Source organism: Patiria miniata, unplaced genomic scaffold, assembly GCF_015706575.1.
Source record: "Patiria miniata isolate m_02_andy unplaced genomic scaffold, ASM1570657v1 HiC_scaffold_14, whole genome shotgun sequence".
NCBI classification, from domain to species: domain Eukaryota; kingdom Metazoa; phylum Echinodermata; class Asteroidea; order Valvatida; family Asterinidae; genus Patiria; species Patiria miniata.
Window position 1 is genome coordinate 3,138,413 of NW_024037052.1, and position 21,742 is coordinate 3,160,154.

The following is a 21,742-nucleotide window of genomic DNA, read 5'->3' on the forward strand; positions in this document are numbered from 1 at the left end:
TGTATGGAATTATATGCAATTTATGACCAATACCGAAAACAGTTGCATTTTTGTATACATACAAGTTGTGGTTCACACTCACCCTGTGAATATACAAAAGTGCAACTTTTTTTGGTAGCATTTGTCACAAACTGCATAATTTTGCACACGTTATCACTGTTTTTGGGCCAAACAAAGAGTATGGCTGGATTGCTAAGGAATTTCTGTACTGATAAGTCATAATTTGAGCAAGCTATGCGCAGTAGTTTTTAAGTTAGGCAAAAAAGTATGGGGGGGACTTTCTTTTTTGGTCTCATCTGGCATGAGGTACCAAACCGTTAACTTTCTTGTGATCCAAGCTACAAATACTACAACAGCCCCCCCCCCCAAAAAAAAAATGACAAGAGTTCTCGGTTTATCTTTCCTACAAACACAGTTTCTTCCTTTAATCATCTAAACAATTACACTATAAAAACAAATCAACAACTACTTCGCATTAAATACTGAATAAAAAGCCTTGCACCCATTTTACTCAAGGCTTTACCTCATCTAATATATTTTCGACATTTTTTAAACTTAAAACAGACCTCCCAAATAATCATCTTGACCTTTTGAAGCGAATCAAGGTGCCACCCTTTTTTTTCTCAAAATAATTCGGTAAAATTCTGTTCTTCAGCAAAATCGCCTGTACAATAAATAGATACAATTTGGTCATACGACTCAACCGTTTTGCCAAATTAAACTTGGACTTTACATGTGCACACATTGACCGCTAGCAATTCGACAGGAGGTAGCGTACAGATTCACACAGAGGTCAAAACATTTTGCTTGAAAACCGGACATAAAATATTACAAATCTAACTTGATGGGCTGTTTTTGCCAGGTCAAGTTTATATGCACTGCACATTGGTGTTGGTGATCTGATGCCATTACACACATACAAGAAATACATTCTAACAGCTTCTGCAATCCCATCAAAATTCCAGAAAGTTGAAAAAAAAAAGTTACCAAAATGTCATTGAAAGAGCTGGTTTTTGGTTAATGCGGAAAAGTATGTTACTTCTTGAAGTGAAAAATACTGAGGGGAAGGGATGAGGTTTAGCTCTAGTATCTAGCCCCTTCTTTTGTGATGCTGTAAACCTGAGTTATATGCTAGAAATAAAAAAGGGGGGGGGGGGTGTTTCATCGGAATAAAGGGGGGGGGGGGTGATTTTCCTATAAAAAATTTGGCACGGCATTTCGTTGTTGAACTTTGCAAAGTGTAATTAAGAACGTGCTATTTTGACATTAAAAATTCAAAGAAACAGTTCAGTCTTAAAACAGAGCAAGTACATCCTTTTAGATGTGGAACTTTCAGATGTGCCACTAGGCTATCAGCTTCTGACCACCGGTATCACATGACCGAAAAGAGCAATGTTCATAGCGATTTTTTTTGCAAGGTACATGTATACACATCATGGCCGACATGATGTCCATCTTCCAGTCACCAGTATTTTCCTTACTGCGTCACCAAAAATGAAACACAGGGATTAAATTTCACACATGGTTCAACTTGTATGGCACTGATTTTCATTAAGCTATCACCTAAACATCATTCATCCATGTTCAGTATATGGAGCTGGCTATCCAAGAAAAAAGAAAAGAAAAATGTGACTTCTTCCATTATTAAAAAACGGATAATCTCCGATTCAATGCCTGAGGGTAATTTTCAGTGAGTGGGGGAAGGGTTAGTTGGGGGTGGGGGAGATAAAGTTGACGATGGCGGAAACATTTTTAAAGTCAACCCACCTCAGCGTTACCAAAACTCAGTGAATTCAGTTATTTGCCAGTCAATCTTCATTCTAAGGTACACACTCCAGCGACCACATGGGCCTTCTAACTCAAGGGATTTAACAATTTTCGGTAACTTGCCGTCAAAAGGACAATGCCCTTGATACATCAAACAGCTCTTAACAAAAGTACTATGCATACAATTTACATGGCAGAATCAAGAATGAATTTCAGACATTTACATTTCACGAGAGCAGTGCGCTTTGCGTACCATGGACTTTGAGCACAACTACTTATCTCACTATGGCAAAATAATTCTTATTTACTGATTAAAATATGTCTATGACTTCACATAAAAGCACCCTTTTTAGGCAGAATTACAATAATCTGTCTAGCATTACATTTTCCTTCCCCGTTTTGGTTACAAATGCCGTTCTAATTATTTACAGATAAATTACAGTGGAAGTATGGTACACAAGGCCCTAAGCTTTGTTACACAAAACAGATTCTCCTTAACTGAACGGTCACACTTTGCGTTCTATTCGAGCACAATTCACATAAATTCAACAAGGAGAAAACAAATTTAGTGAGCTCAATTAGTCAACAACGTCAAAACACATGTTTCCACAACTCTTGGTTTTTTTTCTTCAAAATAAAATGCATAAAACTTATGCCTCACAAACAACCTGTAACATGACTGGGAAATTTGAAATCACCATTGACACTGAGAAAGCAACATATACAGCTAACCCAGACGACAACAAATCGATAAATCTACAAAGATTTACATGTGATTTTTTTTATACAGACGTGAATACTGTGTGCTAAAAAGAAAACTAACTGATCCGTTTAAGCTTCACTGCACACAATGGGCAACAACACTTGTGCCTTTCCAATGCCTCACATCATATTCTGGCTGTAAGCGTCATGTTACGTCCATGAAAATTTGTTCAACTTTTGTTGGATATTTGTAAATGTCATCAAGGCTGCGAATGGTCAAAACATCATTGGTTTTATAGATGTCTATTTTGACAGTTAAGCCGCCCTCAAGTTGACTTTGTGACGACACAGAACAGTGGGCGACTGACTTTTCAGGATCAAGAGACGCCTGCGATACGACTGTCCGGAACAAATTAGTAGCCAATTTTATTTTTGAACTGAGTGTAACGACGACGAACGGCATCAGTCGGCGCTAAAAAAAAGCATCAACGGTCACAAGAGTAGAACAATTATGACTGCTGCGACGTGTTCCCGATAGGCGGGAATCAATCGCAGTCGACCTGTGTGAAGTTACGGTGTCGTGTGCGCATCAAGATCTTATTTCATTGTGTAGCCAATCAGAGTGCGTCAAAAACAGCCAAATGAACAGATGTGACCATGGAAGGCCATTTGATTGTTACATGCTTTAACCACTATTGTTAGAGAGTCACATGATCGTCTATGGCGTGGAATCGTCGTGGGCGACATGAGCATGGTTGTGATTATTTTGTGTCGAGATGCTGCTTGTTCTCCATGGTCCAGTGGTTATGGTGTTTGACTCATGTACGAAGGTGCGTGGGTTCGAACCCTGCCAGGAACGTGGTGTTTGTGCCCTTGGGCAAGACACTTAACTACAATTGCCTCTCTCCACCCAGGAGGGTACCTGTGAGGGTCGAGGACCGATTGAGCGCTGATATCGGCTGCCGCGTGATCCCATGGCCTGATGAACGGGGTAATAATTGTAAAGTGCTTTGAGATTATTGAGTAACGATGGAAAGCGCTATATAAGCACAATTATTCCATGAGAATTACACGATTTCTCAAGTTTGTGACCCGAGCATTACTTTTCTGCTTGATGCCGACAGTTCCACTGCGGCACAAGCAAATCGCAGGCCGACCCGAGGGCACATTTACAGAGCGTTTGTCGTCTGCCAAAAAACAAAGAGTTTTTGCTGTATTAACACTGGAATTCCCTCAGGAAAACAAAAACAAGTCAATATTCAGCAAGTGGAAGGTTTTTGTAGGAGTTTACCAATTCCCATTTAACATCAGATTCTGTTGCACTATTCAACATTTTGCAATCGATTAGTGTCAAACAGCAACTTTGAAGTTTTCAGTCATATATCATCCTTCTTTTGTATTTACCTTATGGGTGTGCATTTATGAGTAGTACAGGAATCGGATTATCGATTGAAAAAAACCCACAGGAACCTGGGTACCCGTTAAAGAAACCAAACCCAAAATTTTAATCTCGGAAGTTGCTGTTCAGATTGTTTACAAAGGTCTGCAAGATAACACTACCACATCGTTGCGTCAATACAGCAAGATGCAAGTGGGTACATGGAGCTCAATTCACGTAGCTTTGCGGTGTCAATTGCATTTTCGTAAGTGTCCTAAACGTGAATCTATTGTTTTTCCGTGTAGCTTGGTTTTCATTTCCAAAATTCTCCACATAAATGACATTCCAAACCTTTCTTTTTCATTGTCTGAGAAGTTACTTAGTAATATGTAAAGTTGGTTACGGGTACTCAATTCCATAATCTGGAACCGGTTCCTGACATCAGCGGTCGGGTACTCGGGTACCCGATGCCGATGCACAGCCGGAACTATCGGAACTACCCTCGACTGGACTAGGGAAAGTTCCCCCTGGAAGGAAAATCCCAAATAACCTGTGAACCACGTTGAAATTCAACGGTGTGTAAAGTGAATCATGTTGATATGTGGTGAAGCAAAGCTGGTCCACAAATGAATCAGGGTTGACTAGAGACCAAGCAGGTGTTATGAAGTGTGGTTGGGATATTAAACAAGGCCGTTGTTTTAGCCATAAACACAGGCAGACTAAGGTTCCATGTAAATGCAACTGGCACCTTGGCGTGGCAGTGATCATAAGTATGAAGCAAACGCAGCTGCCTTTAGTTGCAAGGTAGTTTTGGGACCGTCCAAGTTACATGTACGTGTATATGCCCTGAGTGGAATTTTGTGAAGTGATTGACACAAATAGAGATGCACAAAGTGCAAGTACTTACTGTATCCAAACATTTAAACCTCGGTGCTTTATGGCACAATTTTGTACAGGATAACCTTATCAGCTCTGCATGGAATCACTTCTTTTTTAGGCAGCAACCTTTTTGAGATTCCGATCCTTGATGCATCTCCATTCTGAAATTGTGTCCTTTTTTTTTCGGGGAAAAAATAAATACAAATTTAAGTTCATTCCTGATCCATGGGCACTTCTGCCTGTACTGTGACAGTGGTCTCTTCTGACGAGTTTCCTGATTGGCTAATCTCCTCTGTTGAGGCCTCTGGCTGATTGGCCGGTTCCTCCACTGAGGGTTCTACTTTGTCTGATGGCTCTTTGACTTCTTCTGATTGGTCCGTTGTGTCTGTAGTGTCTGTGGCAGCCAATGAGGAGGCCTGTTCTTCTGGCGGTGGAGGGGTAATACTGGAATGACTTTGGTCTGGTTGGTCTGGTTGGGGGGCTGAGGTGGCTTCTGAGCTTGATTCATCTGCAGTTTGTGTTTCTTCCATGTCAGTAGAAGACTTTACTAGCTCAGGCTCTGTAACTGTTGTAAAGAAACAGAAACATACACACGTTCACTGCATGTGACTATAAAGGGCATATCTATGACTGAATTTTTCCACCATATGAGATATTCATTGTGGTAACCACTGCACTTTCACATCTGACTGCACAGCCAACCCTAGCAAGCTTGGTGGTTGAGTTGTGAAGACATTTGCATTGGTTAGCTGGAGGATATGGGTTCGAGTTCCACTAGAGAAATTTTTTGATTTTTTTCCCCAGAAAGTCTAAGGCAGTTAGAAGTATACAGTACATATACTTGTGTAAATCAATATTATCTGATTAACTTTTTTTTTCGACTGTACTTTTTTTGATTATCTTATAATATGCATCATATTTGTCTTAACAATGAAGGATGATCTCATTCAAATGTACTGTGAGTGTACCAATCAATGCTATACAGTAGGAATGCTGCTATAACGAACATCACGGAATCCACATAAATTGTTCGTAATAGCAATTGTTTGGTATATCAATTTTAAACTGCTGGTGTTCCGGTACTCACTTTTCAATAAATAGCGCCCTTCGATAAATAGCGCCCTGGTAGTTACTGAAAGACGACTTTGAACACGTGCCGACTACTGAATTATGTAATTCCACAGTTTTTGAGCTTACTACACGCAGTAATTGGTGGATTTCCCCTTCTATTCCGTGAGGCAATAACAGCCACTTGTCACTCTTCTGTTGACATTTTTTAACAACAATGTTTGGTATGTATTCTACACAAAAATTGGGAGCCAAGGACGATGTGTCGGTATAGCCGACAGTTCGGTAGAGCAGTGTTCGGTACAGCGACGTTCCACTGTACTATTAAGTGCAGAGAGTGAACGTGTGTATATTCATGAGTTGCTCGCGCAAAGCACTCAACTGCCTGCGAAGCGGGCAACTCGCCTGTGAAGCCGCCTCCCCCACAAAGTGGGTGAGGCCAAACCTCGTTCTATGCTCATACTATAAAGTGCAGAGGGTGAACGTGTGTATATTCATGAGTTGCTCGCGCAAAGCACTCAACTGCCTGCGAAGCGGGCGACTCGCCTGTGAAGCCGACTCCCCCACAAAGTGGGTGAGGCCAAGCCTCGTTCTATGCTCATGAAGACAATTGACACTGCACTTGAAAGCTCAAATTTACTCTATTGTGTCGGAGCAGTATTTTGAGACATACTCTCCCCTCCCCCCAAAATGAATCAAGCTAGAAAGATGGTCTTACACACACCTTTTGGGTCTGGCGATGGATCGGTTGCAGCATTGTTGTCCTTTGGAGGTGAGGTATCAAAGTATCCAGAGCGAGGGGGTAAGGCTGAATCTGGTGAGCTGTCGCCGCTGTCTGCACTGTCCATCGAGGAACAACTATCCTGATCACCGTCACCTACAATCAACATCATCATTATTAGGATAATCATATTTTTCATATCTTACAGAGATCAGTATCTAGATAATGATTATTACAGTTCAAGAGGTTGTGGAATGCTCGAAGACATTTCCGTCATTTTTTTGGTATATGTAGCCTAAGGTGTGATGAAATAAAAACGACTATTGTTTCTGTCATGAAATGAGTACAAAGGGTACTTTTGAGAGCTATTTTTCAGGTCCTGTTTCGACCCGAACGTGCAATTTGTGTAAAAGTCGTCGTTGCGGGCAGCAAACAAAACACAGTAAATCGTGACGTAATAAACAGGACTCGTGTATGCTACTCTGCGTCGGGAGTCCTGTTTATTACGTCACGATTTACTGTTTTTGTTTGCTGCCCGCAACGACGACTTTTACACAAAGTGCACATTCGGGTCGAAACAGGCATGACAGGACTTGAAAAACAGCTCTCAAAAATACCTTTTGTACTCATTTTATGACAGAAACAATAGTCGTTTTTATTTCATCACACCTTAGGCTACATATACCCGAAAAATGACGGAAATGTCTTTGAGCATTCCACAACCTCTTTAAGTACTTAAGTTGCTATATGTGGCCACAGAACCACAACTGTGGTGTACATGTAACTGCCTGCTTAGACTTGTGGACAAGTCACTAGACAGTCGTGTTTTTTTCTGTCTGCCAGGGCCCGCAATATTATTAGCACAGCGCTGTGTATCGTGTTGATCATTAATTGCTGGCCTCAACATGTCTAACAACTTGACTAATATGAATTCGGAGGGTTATCATTTATGCCTTACGTTTTCACAGAGAGGGCAAATGATAGCCCATCCTCTGGGGAAGCATCCATTATAAGAGTAAGGGACAGAAGGGATATCTTTCCCTTGATCAATGGACGCTTCTTTCTTTCACTTTTTGTTTTCGAACGAAATATTACATACTCCGTGGTAAATTACAAAATATAACATGTCACTATGTGCACCGTACATGCCAGGTGTCATATAATATTAGCTATCCTTCGAGCGCGAGTGGAACACGGAATAATGTAGTGCGTCTGTGTATGTGGGACACAGATGCACTACATTTTCCGTGTTCCACGAGCGTGAGCGTGATAACGAATTTATCTTCAAGCAAACTTGACGCGCAGTAAAGTTGGACCATCGCTTTACACGTACCTTTTAGCGGTTTACGCATGCAGCTGGAATGTCGCTCACATCTTGGAATAGCACAAAACGCAAGATGCGATATGGACCGTGCAATACAGCCTCATATCACACTGTTGATGGCATGGATCGACCAATCAGGATCGAGGATGCAAGTTTGCTTGAAGAACAATATTTATATCCTCCTGATTCTTGGCCAATCAGAGTTCTCCATACCAAGACGCATACATGCCAGGTGTCATATAAAACAATTCATATCCTCCTGACTCTTGGCCAATCAGAGATCTCCATCTAAATCTGGTGGCAAGTCCAATACATTGTGTACAAAGCCAGGTACAGATTATTCAAGTCATTAATTGGAACCACGTACAGCCATATTGGGGCCGAGGATGCACGAATCATTCCCACAAAGTGCCATACTGCACACTAAACGTAACCCTGGAACGGTATGCGGTGCATGGTACACGGCGGCGCAGGCAAACTAAAGCCTGCCAATTACACAACTTCATTTTAAGTGTACCGCCTGCTCTCCGTAACAAAGGCATACGTGTACAGTTTGCACTTGGATTTCTTCCAAATTTAGACCTTTATACATTTGTACTACTTTTGGAACAATTGCAGACAGCCCAGATTCTTTTTGACTCACACTTTTCTTTAACCCTCCGACGGACGCAGAAAGCCCATTTAGTAACACACTTACAGTAAGGGGTCCCCCGGGGACCCAAATATTTAGCGCCACGGTTTGAGGCTACACAACACTGTATCCACATGAACACAATCTTGCCATGTCTGTAGACTAAGGAGGTGTATTTGTATACATAGTCTGTGGTCAAGCCGTGCACTGTCTACCCGCAAGTGACCTTGTTTGTGCACGTGTATATGGTGGGTCCCCGGGTGGGCAGAAATTGTGTCGGTCCTTAGCCCAGGTTGTCATGCTCAGATATGCCTGACCCGGGGTCACACACTAAAGGTGACTGCATATATCCGTAGAGGGTGTCTCTTGCTAGGATTAGATGGACGATCACCAGAATTGGTTAGAATTTTTTTTTTTAATTAAGGTAATTAACCAAATTGGGTCCCCAAAAGGGCTAGTTTCTGCGTCGGAGGGTTAAACTGGCCAACATATTTTTGTTAGTTGGATTCTCTCACTTTGTGTGGACATCTATTTGATTGAACAGTTACACCACAGTGATCTGAAACTCCTTAACCCTAACTCCCTAGGCCTTTTGCTAGGATGTAGCCTCAATTCTGCAAAATCCTCCGTTATTTCTTGAATATGGACCAAGGAGGGGTGACCACTGCCTGAATCCTGCAAAATCCTCCGGCAATCACTGTCAATAGGCTGAGGCAGAGGCAGTGACATTCTGGAGCAGTGCGGAGGATGTCAAGTATAATCAAGGACTAAATTTATGCACAGCTGAGCATAAACAACACAAAGTCTGGCCCAAGACCTTGACACAGTGCGTACTCCGAAATCAGCAACACACTTTCACCATGTAACATCAATCCTGAAAATTCCTCCAATTTGCAAAAAGGATTTTGGAGGATTCAGGCCGGTTAGAGTTAATAGTGGGGAGCCATAAAGCATTTTAGTAATGTTGCCAGATTCATTAGATGCTATAAAAATCCACTGACAACATAAATATCAGCGATCAACATTGCATAATTCTGACCTCACTCTTTGGCCAATGGCACTTATTTTCTAAAAGACACTTGTAATGAATATTGAATTGTGTTTGAAACACCGATGCACTTCCGTGGAAACCATTGTGACAGTTTCTATCTATGCAGAAGCACAGTATTGCTTCTCTGGCTATACCCCATCAAAATCAAAATTCCTGAAGAGCTGCAAAAGTTCGGAAGGTTTATGAAAACAGACGAAATCATCACTGCTGGCCAATGTTTATCACTAAGAATGAAAATACAAACCCTTGTTTCCGTCACTGTCATCCGAATCTCCTGAAGCTGGAGGATCTGACGCTTCCGTTGGTTTACACGCCTCAGCTTCATTATTGGTCGTCGACGCTGCGCTTTCCTGACTATCACTATCAGTCGGTGGTGACTCATTATCACCGCTGGTAGTTCTTTCATTGCTTTGATCCATTTCAAGTTCCGATGTCGTACCCTCGGCGTTTTGCCTCGTGGAATCGACGGTCTGCTCCTGGGCGGGCGTAACCGCATCGCCGAGCGGCGGGGTAGCAGTGGCTTCAGCTCCGTTGGTGTGGGTCGCCTCGTCTGAGGGGGTAACATCACCCGACGCCTGGGAGTCACTAGAGGGAGTACTTGTTTGCGTGTGGATATCGGACAGGACACCGTTCACCATAAGGTTGCGGTTTCGAACCTCGCAGGAATGGGTGATGCGCTTTCCGGTCGGCGTTACTGTGCTCACAACCTGTACGTTCTGCAATGTCACAATGTCACAAAGTAAAAATTTCAAGTGAGTAATGTGTAGAGATTTTTCTATCCTTTCTGAAAACTACCTATGATCTGTTATCCCATAATTTTTTTTGACGTAAAAAAACCACCTCTACAACTCAGAAGTAAAATATGTAAAAAGATGCCAATTATAGTCTAGGATTTAAAAGGTGTCTGTTACTTTAAAATGTTCTCTTACTTTATCAAGGCCTAACCCTCCCTCTCTTGGTGATAAAATAGAGAGAGGTACCCTATCTGTCAAAATCTATCAAGTGACCGTTGTAATCTAGACTCAGATTTTTGGGTCTTCTCACCTTTTCAACTCCTCGCATGAACTTGTCGCTTCTCTGGTAGTAACGCTTTGGATGTGTTAGCAATTCACACAGACGTTGCATGGTGAATGGCGCACTGCAAACAATATTGAGAAATGCAATTAAACAAAAGGTCTCCAAAAACAAAAAAAAGACAAAGTGGAATGCTTTTATCGAGTAGAAGTTGATATACGTAGTAATAGGTGCTGCGATTAAGTCAAAATTTGCAGGCTAAAAATGTTTTCAGGGGCTGATCTAACTTTCAGGAAACAAGGGGGGTTGGGATTTGACATGGTGGAGGGGGGGGGGGGGGGAGTTGAGTCCAAGGCGTGCTGAGGGCACATCCTGCTAGGGGGGTCTGCAGGTAAGGCCCCCCCAGAAAATTTTGAAATCTGCGATGATTTCTCCTGCCTTCTATTAGGGCAATTCAAAACATATTTAGGAACTTAGCATTCCATATTTTTTCTGCACATTTTACTATTTTCATAACATTAGTCAGCAGCTGAACGGAGGGGGGTGGGGGGGGGGGGGTGGGGGGGGGGAGGGGGGATGGGGGAGGGGGGTTCCGACCCCCTCTAGATCCACTACCGTTATTACTTCTAATTTGTCAGTAAGTTAAAAAACAAACCACCCCCAAACTTTATTCTGCTTTATAGCAGGTTCAAGGACAATGGAGAACAGCGTATGAACTGTGAATGTACCTATTGAATGCGTTGAGTGCACGTAGTAAACGTTCCCTCATATCATCAAACTTGACGTTCTCTACGTTGGGCAACATGGGCACCTCTTCACATGGGTTGGACTGGATGTACTCTTGGATTACGTTCTCTAGTTTGGTGACAACGAGGGGCTTGAGCTTACTCCAAGGAAATCTGGAAAAATAAAATAAAATAAACAAACAAATGTAATAAGCCAAGGAAGTATTGTTGCAGGTCGTGCTCCAAATCCAGTTTGGGTCGATTTCGGTTTGGATATTTTTTTATCTGAACTATGGTTCAATTCAGGTTTAGCAGTAAATCTGAACATAAAAGCGAGTTGCTAGGGACGTACACAGTTTTAGGATTAACCCTAAACTTCCCAAATCCTTCAAAATCTTCTTTATAAAATGGAGAATTTTGCGGGATTGAGGTTACATCCTAACAGAAATGCCTAGGGAGTTAGGGTTAAAAACCACTTTAAAGTTGTGCTGTGCTTTTTCAAATAATTTTGAATTTCATTATTCTAGCTTGGACTTCATCAAATATGCCCATTTTTGAAATGCGATGGGATTTGTGTGCAAATGCGCTGTAAAAAATTGACAGAGAGGTTATTAAAATCATACAAAGAACATCATGTTTACAAATGTATGTATTTCAAGGTAGCGCAATGGCTGATGTTTAACAGATTTTACAGAAGAAATTTCAGCTAATTTTCCCACAGAAGCTTTAAATCATGCATGTAAATAGTGGCATTTGACAAATAAAAGCACCCAACTTATGTGATTAAAATAATATTTTGGATGTTTTTCATCATCTCCCAGCGACCGGTAGGGGCTGAATTGAACGGGGAAAAAAAAAAAAAAAAAAATTGCACACATATGAATATTGGGTTAAAGAGGTTGTGGAATGCTTGAAGACATTTCCGTCATTTTTCGGGTATATGTAGCCTAAGGTGTGATGAAATAAAAACGACTATTGTGTCTGTCATGAAATGAGTACAAAAGGTACTTTTGAGAGCTGTTTTTCGGGTCCTGTTTCGACCCGAACGTGCAATTTGTGTAAAAGTCATCGTTGGGGGCAGCAAACAAAACATAGTAAATCGTGACGTAATAAACAGGACTCGTTTATACTACGCTGCATCGGGAGTCCTGTTTATTACGTCACGATTGACTATGTTTTGTTTGCTGACCCATTTATGTCCCCCTATCAGTTTAGTACGTGTATTGGTGGGTGTGTAATCCAATACTTACAGTGGTTCTCCATTGCGAGCTATTCTGCACAGTAGTTGTTCAAGCTCAGATGGAATCTCACGCGATGGTTTCCGTTCAAATGCTGTAGACAATGTACCAAAGACAATGATTGAATTAGCTCAGAATAGTCACAACTTGCAAGCAATGTCAGTGCTACACGTAAATTTAAACAAGACAAGGCAAGCCCAGCAGAGCTGGGCCCAATTTCATGGCGCTGCTAAGCACAAAAATTTGCTTAGCACAAAAATAGTCTGGCTTATAAAAGCAGGTTACCAACCAAAACTCTACGTGATGTATACTGCTCGTGATTAGCATTCAGCTCTTGTTTGCTTAGCATGAAAATCACATGGAGTTTTGGCTGGTAACCTGCTTTTATAAGCCAGACTTTTTTTGTGCTAAGCAAATTTTTGTGCTTAGCAGGGCCGTGAAATTGGGCCCAGGTCCAGAGCACACCAAATGTTTTGACTTGACTCAGAATGGCTGTTCACTCAAAGCATCTTTTCATGCATATGGTGTGCACAATGGACCGGATTTTAGTACATCTAGTGACCTTGGTACATTTGGATTTTATTTCCCATTGACGGCCAGTCCGTGGCAAGGGCGGTCCCTATCAACAAGATGAATCAAATCCAGTCTTGGCAATATTGGCAGCGCTACCCAGGAAATTCTCAGCATACCTCACGTGCATGCATTATTAGAGCGTTTTCGAAATGACTGGCTTTGGCTTCGTTTTCGGCTTAAAGGGAAAATACATTTGCAAACATCAAAAATAAAACTACCAAATCATTTTGAAATACCTTGCTGGACTGTTAGTGTTAGTGAATGACAGTGTAAAGCATCCTGTAAAATCATGGCACCTGGTATACTGCCATTTTCAAGAAAAGTGCTATTTTTGTATCAATTTCCAACGCTGGTCGGCCGATCAGCGTTGGAAAAAAAACTGGCTTTTTTTCAAATACTGGCCCCAATTGACCATCGCACTTGTTTGCAATCGATTACACACACTATGATAGTATGAACGGGTACAAGCCAGCTAGACTGGTTCCCTGACCTTACAATTCCCCAATGTATGTAAACTGCTCTGTTTCTTCTTCAATGGAGTCAGGGAATCAGACTACAGGAAAATGATTGTTTTTCTTGGTTTTTATGGCATTTTTGAACCCAGAACCTCAAAAAAGTCAGTGTAACTATATTTGCTATATATTTCCAACCCCCCAATTCCATCCATTTCTGAAAATTACAGCAAAAGTAAATGATGTATATTCCCTTTAATGACATTTTAAACCCCCAACTTCTGGAACTCCAGCTACATTTTGGTGCCTGTTACGCTTCAGGAGCATTCCATCGGTCGATATGAAGCCAAAAGTTGGAATATTTTTGTTTAGTTTGCCTCTCAGTGATTCAGAAGTAGCAGGCAAAGCCGAAACCGAAGCAAAGGTTTCGAAAATCCCCATAGTCAGATAGTTTGAAACTTTGACTACAGCGCGTGTGAAGTACATGTATACTCAGAATTTCCTGGGAAGCGCTGCCAATATTGCAAAGACTGGATTTGATTCATCTTGATAGAGACCTCCACCGCAGCGGCAACTTAACCACATTTATCACGGACTGGCTGCAAAAAAAGGGAATACAAATTCAAGACTACCCTGTGACCAGCAAAAAGAACAAGTATGATTTCCACATAATGTATCATCTTTGATTGGCAGATAGACGAAAGTACACTTAAGTTTATCAAATTCTACAACTAAAGGCTTGTGATGCAGATATGCTAATTAACCCATTGTTTAATGTGAAACACACAATGTCTGAGTGAGGCCCATACCTTAATTAATCCTAACCGCCCCAACCTTCAAAATCCAACTGTTTGATTCTGTTGGAGTGGGTACTGCATTAGTAAAAACTGATTATACTTTACATGGGGTCAGGCATACCACCATAATCAGAGTCCAACAGTTTGGGTGTAGAGTTTACCATATGGTGTTGGACTTTGCAAGAGTGAGGAAGGTTCCTAGTAACTCACTCAAGGGGGTTAGGGTTAGTTAATCATAACTTGACATAAATAGAATGGGACAAGTAACGTTTTTAAAGTTGAAGTTCTAAAAGTTTTTGGATTCTGCGGAATTTATTTCTGATACTTAGAGTACTGTACTGGTACGTATGGTACATGTACATGAACTGGCAGTAAAATGCACAAAAGATCCAATTCACAAAAGATTCAATAGAGTAGAACCTCCGCACACGTTTTCCCTTGGCATCACGACAAAGGGACCACAAACACATAAAGGTTTCAAAGCTTTTCACATTATTCATAAATAGTGATACAGTGTACATGTATATACATTTGTATAGCCTACATTACATCTAGACATTTGTAACACCCTAACAATTTCTTTCACAAAAACCTGAACTGTTTACTTTCAATGCAGACACACAGAAACAGGGTATGGTACATTTATACAAATGTACATGTATGCAACGTGAAAAGAAATGTTTTACAATGGACGTTTGTGTGTATTTTGCCAGAGTGGAAGGGTGCTTTACTACATGTAATTACATGTATATTTGTCAAATGGCATTTACATTGCATCACCCATTTGAGAACAACACTGCTTATAGGTTTTTGAATAAAGATTGTGAATTTAGTACATGTAAAATAACTGAATAGTCTTTAGTCTTACTTCAACAGACACCTTTAACCCCAACCTTCCCAAATCCTCTGAAATTCTCTTTCCAAAATGGAATATTTTGCAGGATTGAGACTATATGGCAAAAATGTGTGGCTGTTTTTGAAGGATGCTCTGTGTAAAGGTCTTGGGTGGGACCTTGTGTTGTTTATGCTCAGCTGTGCATACATTTAGGTCTAGATCATACTTGAAATCCTCCGCACTGCTCCAGGATGACACTGGCTCTGCCTCAACGTATTGACAGTGATTCTGCAGGATTGAGGCAGTGGTCACCCCTCCAAGGACCACATTCAAGAAATAACTGAGGATTTTGCAGGATTGAGGCTGTATGCAATATTTGCATGGAGGCAGTTGGAGGATTTTGCAGGATTGAGGCTGCATCCTACCAAATATGCCCATGGAGCTAGGGTTAATCTAGTCTGAGTAACTTGGACCCAACTTATTGCCTTTTTAACATTCGGACATGGTCTGGCGATAGTGGGGTCCAAGCTAATAGTGCGAGCTGGACAACACAATTCTGTCACTGTCCCAAAAACCAACAGTTTCCAACAAAAAACATCCGATTTCACCTTCAAAACGGCCTCCAAATTACTAGATACGCCAACTGAGGTACAAGTAGACATCGATAATTAAGATGGTTGTACTGAAGTTTACTTACGATCCGGATGAAAAGTGAAATTTCCCGTTCAATTCCGAAAGCTCCCCTCGCGATCGTGAACACGTTAAATTTCCGATTCGTGTTAATGTTTGAACGACGCGATGTGGTCCTCATTCCCAGCGTACATTCGATGGTCCCCGTATACCGAGTGCGATTCCGTTACCGAGCGGGCGTGATGCATCGATTATGATAAGGCCAAAAAAAAGAATACTTCTGCTTCCGGTTACCCGACCGACCCTATTTTTAGGCTGCGACCCTAAAAATTTTATCGGCAATTCCACAAAAAAAAAAAAAAAAAAGATTGAATAAATAAAAATAAAAACCTTATGTCTTGTCTGTCTTCACAAAATACCTCTCAACAACCCTTTTGCATAAAAAAATGCTTGTATTTATTGTTTTCTTACTTACATTCGCTATTTTTTTCAAAAGAAACCTCCGTTATTTTTACAAATATTCGCTTTGCGATTCAACTACTTCGCAATTCGATGTCTATAATCACGTGCGTAATAAGCGCAATGCGGCGACGACTGGTTCCCGCCGCGCCAAGCAGGGTCCAATGATGAAAATGCGGTAACTAGTCTGTGCACTGCTATGCGATCGATAGCGCTAGCATGGCTATGCAGGCGCAGGCACGTGCTCTGTCAACTGGTCAGATTCGACATCGTAAAAATGCCAAGAAAGACATCGTAAAAATGCCAAGAAAACACCGATGGAGAAAGAACATTTTTGCAAGTTAATTCACAGATTTGATCTAGCTTGTTTGTGTATGTATTTTCCGTGTTCAAGAGTTCATTTTGAGATCGCACTACTCGTATTTGGAGTGATACAATGCAGCGTGTTTCCCGAAATTTTCGACCCGTTGGCCGCGGGCCACACATGTACATGTACAGTGCATCACACACTTCAGAGTTTTGGCCAGCTCCCCTTCTTGACTAGCGTTGTGCATATGGTGCGAACGACCTGAATTTTCCACAATTTTTTTTACGAATTATCGAACGTAAATAAATTGACAATAATTAAGGTAGGTTTTATTCACTTTTTGTGGCCATTTTGTGTATAGCTTTTGTGGTGCAATGGAAATAGTTCAGGCTAAAACTTCGCATATAATTGAATACCCCATTCAATCTGCATAAAAAAAATTGGCAAAAAAAAAAAAAATTCCGACCGACCGACCCTATTTTTGAAAGGCATGTAATCGGAAGCAGAACTATTCCTTTTTTTTGGCCTAATGAGTAGACTGGCTCGCATTAGTAAACACAGGTGCATTTCGAACGGTAAAAGGGAAGCGGGAACCAGCTTGAACTGGTATCCATCCATAAAAGCTGCCCTAGTTCCCGACTACCTATTAATATCGTTCGAAATGCACCTGTGTTTACTAATGCGATCCAGTCTACTCATTATCATATGTGCATCGCGCACGCTCGGTAACGGAATCGCACTCGGGATACGGGGACCATCGAATGTAAGCTGGAATGAGGATCACATCGCGTCGTTCAAACATTAACACGAATCGGAAATTTAACGTGTTCACGATCGCGAGGGGAGCTTTCGGAATTGAACGGGAAATTTCACTATCCATCTGGATCATAAGTAAACTTCAGTACAACCATCTTAAGTATCGATGTCTACTTGTACCTCAGTTGGCGTATCTAGTAATTTGGAGGCCGTTTTGAAGGTGAAATCTGATGTTTTTGTTGGAAAATGTTGGTTTTTGGGACAGAATTGTGTTGTCCAGCTCGCACTATTAGCTTGGACCCCACTATCGCCAGACCATGTCCGAATGTTAAAAAGGCGATAAGTTGGGTCCAAGTTACTCAGACTAGGGTTAATCTACATGTATCAAATGATTTCAACATTGGCAACAAGTGCTCTTGACCGAGCGGTGTAGACTGGTGTGTTTAATAATGAAAGTTCCATGGATGTTCAGTAAGTAAATACAGTAAACTTTGGCTAAACCGGCACTCTTGGGAACCGAAGAATTTATGACGACTTACGCGAATGCCTATATCTCCTGTAAGACGTCATTTTGCCGACTTACATGAATGGTCTTTTGCACACATGATTCATTGCACTAATTGGCTTTGATTTACCCTGGATTATCTCCTTAAAGTTAATGCTCGAGTTGAATCCAGCAAATTAATCCTCGAATTGTATCATCACATTTGGGGAATTGATAGTAGAGACCACGATACTATGTACATGCACAGTAATGAATCAAATGCATGCATGGTCCGGTATACCAAGCATGCGTTGACTGTAGCCCAGGTTGGACGAAGTCTTCATTGCATTACGACTGACGTCCAGGTCTCCAGGATGACAAATCTCTACATAAGACCACCCAAAATTTTGACCAGAGTTTTGTTATGTTTTACCTCGTTATAGAAGCTTATTTCACGCCTACATACTCTATGTGTCCTTATCTATTGGTCCAGGGGGTTAAGGAATTCCATATGTGATGCTGACCGACGTTAAGCAGGAAAATAAACTCTAAAGCAATGTTAAACTTGTACGTGTTTGTAGACTCTTTTCATCAGTTTCTCATCACCGTACCGCGTCGTACGAAAGCGCACACGCTAGCGCCCTCCTTGGTTGGTTTTGGTGGGAACGTGCAGTGACGTCACTCCAGCCAACCGAAGTCATGAAAACACTCCACCAATGACCAAAGCCGAAACATGTTTCTGGTCATGGTCGCTAAAACATGCCCTGTCATTAGTCCACGCGCGCTCGGTAACGGAATCGCACTCAGGATACGGGGACCATCGAATGTACGCTGGGCATGAAGAAGAAATCGTTCAAACATTAAACACGATCGGAAATTTAACGTGTTCAAGATCGCGAGGGGAGCTCTCCGAAATGAACGGAAAATTTCACTTTTTTTCCGGATCGTAAGTAAACTTCAGTACAACCATCTTAATCATCGATGTCTACTTGTACCTCAGGTGGCATATCTAGTAATTTGGAGGGCGTTTTGAAGGTGAAATCTGATGTTTTTTGTTGGAAAATGTGGGATTTTGGGACGGTGTTGTCCAGCTCGCGGTATTAGCTTGGACCTTACTATCGCCAGACCATGTCCAAATGTTAAAAAAGGCGATAAGTTGGGTCCAAGTTACTCGGACTACCCTGTCATTGGATAGGCGACCGCGCTTACAAGTTAGTGCGCATGCGTTTGAGGGTGGTTACTTAGTCTGGTTCCATTTAGTCTTAGACATGAGCGTCGGGAATAATTGTCAGGTCTGGCAACCAGACTAGTGGTTACTAAGCAAATCACGCGTGCACACTGCGAGTTCACGCTGCACGCCACGGACGTACGTCATGCATGTACGACTAGACTAGACTCGGCGGTGAGAAACTGATGAAAAGATTCTACAACAACGTACAAGTTTAAGGTTGCTTTAGAGTTTATTTTCCTGATTAAGGTCGGTCAGCATCGCATATGGAATTCCTGAACCCAGCGGCCTAATAGATAAGGACACATAGAATACTACGATGTAAAAATTCGCTTCTCCAACAAGGTAAAAATATTGAAAATATTGGTCATGCATGTTTTCGCCCGGTTTTGAGCACTTCATATCCTGGACTCCCTCCGTAGCGTAGGCCGTAGGGAGGAAAGGGAGGGAGTCCACCTGGGCTAGCATTGACTGCAGCACTAGTCATTCAATATTAGACGACCCCAAAATGCGGGCCTAAAGGTTAGCTTGCTGGGATAACCGCCGGCAAAATATCCACTATCTATATTATAATATACTAATATTACTAAAGAAAATGGAACATCATGCATATATTTCCCACTGCCTGATTCATTGCATTGGGCACGTAGGGCGCCCTCAAGTTCAACTAAACTAGTCTTCTCGACTCATTTTCTTCACACTGTGTAAGTTAAAAAAAAAATGTATTAATCCTTACCATTTAGAGCATCCAGGAAGGTCTCAGTATTCTCCTCCTTCTCCTCCGGCATTTTGGCTAACATAGCTCGAAATATGAATGTGAAAAACGGGTACAAACGTTATAAAATTACCACAAACCACCATCAAATGACGACTACATGTATGTACAAATATCCGCACCGGCTCGTACGCACGTCCGTACGCCGTACGTAATCAATGGAACTTATCGGAATTTCGGCGGCGGGAATTAGACATAACAGCTGGTATTCGCAATAGCTATAACACGATGAGGGACCAACGATTATCCAAGGTCGGCTGACATGCACGTTGAATGGTGAACACTAGGGTGACCGTTTTAGCCGATTTTCGGCTAACTTTGACAGATTTTTTGGTAAAAATAGGGTTTGACAGAAAATTTGACGGAATGGATTTTTTTGGCAGATTTCTAGCAGAATTCTGCAAAAATTGGTTATTTGACAGAAAAACATAGCAAATTTGAAAAAAATGGTACAGCTTCAGTCTTTGCAAACAAACCCTTGCATAATGGGACAGGTTGGCTGGTCTAGGCCTGTGATGAGGTTTACTGGGAATCGGACTCAGTCGTCGTGACGCAATCGCATTTTTCCATAGACCATAGATTATTTATGATGTGATTTGCACTTGCATGTGATTTGAAGTGTGTAGAGTGCATTGCGAGTAATTCTGGGGAATTTGGCAGATTTTTGATAAATCAACAGATTTTTTAGTGCATTTAGCAGAATTTGGCTATGACCTTACGGTCACCCGGGTGCACGCGAGACTTGACTCAAAATCAGCGAGTTCCAAGTTCAAATTGGATCATGGATCGCCACAAGTCATCACAAGTTAATTTTGTCATACTACTACTAGGCCATGAACCATCACAAATTTGGCAATTTGGCTTCATCTCTAATTGACCTGACTTGTAAACTGACTTGTGCTTGAGTCGATTGTAAATATCTCTTTTTCAGTTAGCTACACCGCGATTTTTTTCGTAGAACTTTACGGCGGGCATTGTAATTAGTTAACGTTAGGCCGAAATGATGTGCTCTGTTCCGCCCCCCCCCCCCCGAAAAAAATATTCACATTTTTGCATTGATTTACATAATGATCGTACGGAATGCTGCTCCATATAAGAAAAAAGAGTTGCCATAAACTTTAAGCTGTGTAAGCTGAACCAAAGCTTGTTGGTTTACGAACAAATAACAACAAATACCACGGTTTCGGTTATAACGAAAAAGAAATTCTGGTTGAATATAACAAAAACAAAACAACGTTTGGTTAATAATAACGAGAAAACGTTTCGTAGTAACGAAAAATGTTTAACCCAAACCCTTACGAAACAAATGTTTAACCCTAACCCTAACACTAACCAAAGATCGTTTAGGCATAGCGCCAGCGTGACGGTTATAACGAACAATCAAAAATTATGAATATAACGAAACTTCTAGTCGAGCAACTTTTCCTGATGTGGCGGCATTACGCTTCCATTATATAGTTATTATCGCAAGGCACTTTCAGCAGTATTGAAAAGCATTCAGGGGTATGAACCAGAATCGTATTAAAAAAAAAAAGAAATAATATGTTAACCCTATGTATACACACAAGATTCTCCGATCCATTTGCTTTTGTCTGCTGGTCAACATCACGTGTCAACTTTACCAAGCATTTATTTCGTGATATTCGTTTTCATGGATTTAGTATTGAATCAATTTATACAAAAAGAACACTTTAAAACGCTAGAGAATAATTCAGTGAAGCAAAAATTCGACATCATCAGTCCAACTGGTTCCAATATCTGAAAACTTAATTTTATTGCACCAATTATATGTACAAATAGGCTAAAGGATTATTAACACGCAATCTCGAAAAGCTACAAAAGTATGAACGGAAACTGATCCCTAAAACAAACTCGAGGGTTAAGAAATTGAAGGTAATAATAAAAAAAACCTTATTGTGATCTGCATGTTGAAAACTGCGTGAAATAA

At 41.2% G+C, this 21,742-nt stretch overlaps 1 protein-coding gene across 1 annotated transcript; it reads right to left on the reverse strand.

Annotated features, from left to right (window-relative positions):
- Positions 1–393: 393 nt before the first annotated feature.
- On the reverse strand, positions 394–19,959 carry LOC119721899 (serine/threonine-protein phosphatase 4 regulatory subunit 2-A-like). Its single transcript, XM_038191839.1, has 7 exons — positions 19,756–19,959; positions 12,511–12,592; positions 11,264–11,434; positions 10,566–10,659; positions 9,766–10,237; positions 6,519–6,671; positions 394–5,291 (listed from the first exon to the last, which is right to left on the reverse strand). Exons 1-7 carry the CDS (start codon positions 19,817–19,819, stop codon positions 4,939–4,941), a joined length of 1,389 nt encoding a protein of 462 aa, XP_038047767.1. The 5' UTR covers positions 19,820–19,959; the 3' UTR covers positions 394–4,938.
- Between the last annotated feature and the right edge of the window lie 1,783 nt (positions 19,960–21,742).

Bases quoted from the DNA above. Each gene is read 5' to 3' on its own strand.
- LOC119721899 (XM_038191839.1), bottom strand. From the start codon at position 19,819: ATGTTAGCCAAAATGCCGGAGGAGAAGGAGGAGAATACTGAGACCTTC. The intron at 10,238-10,565 runs GTGAGAAGACCC...GTGACATTGCAG, and splicing joins TCATGCGAGGAGTTGAAAAG to AACGTACAGGTTGTGAGCAC. The intron at 5,292-6,518 runs GTGTGTGTAAGA...TCTTTACAACAG, and splicing joins TCCATCGCCAGACCCAAAAG to TTACAGAGCCTGAGCTAGTA.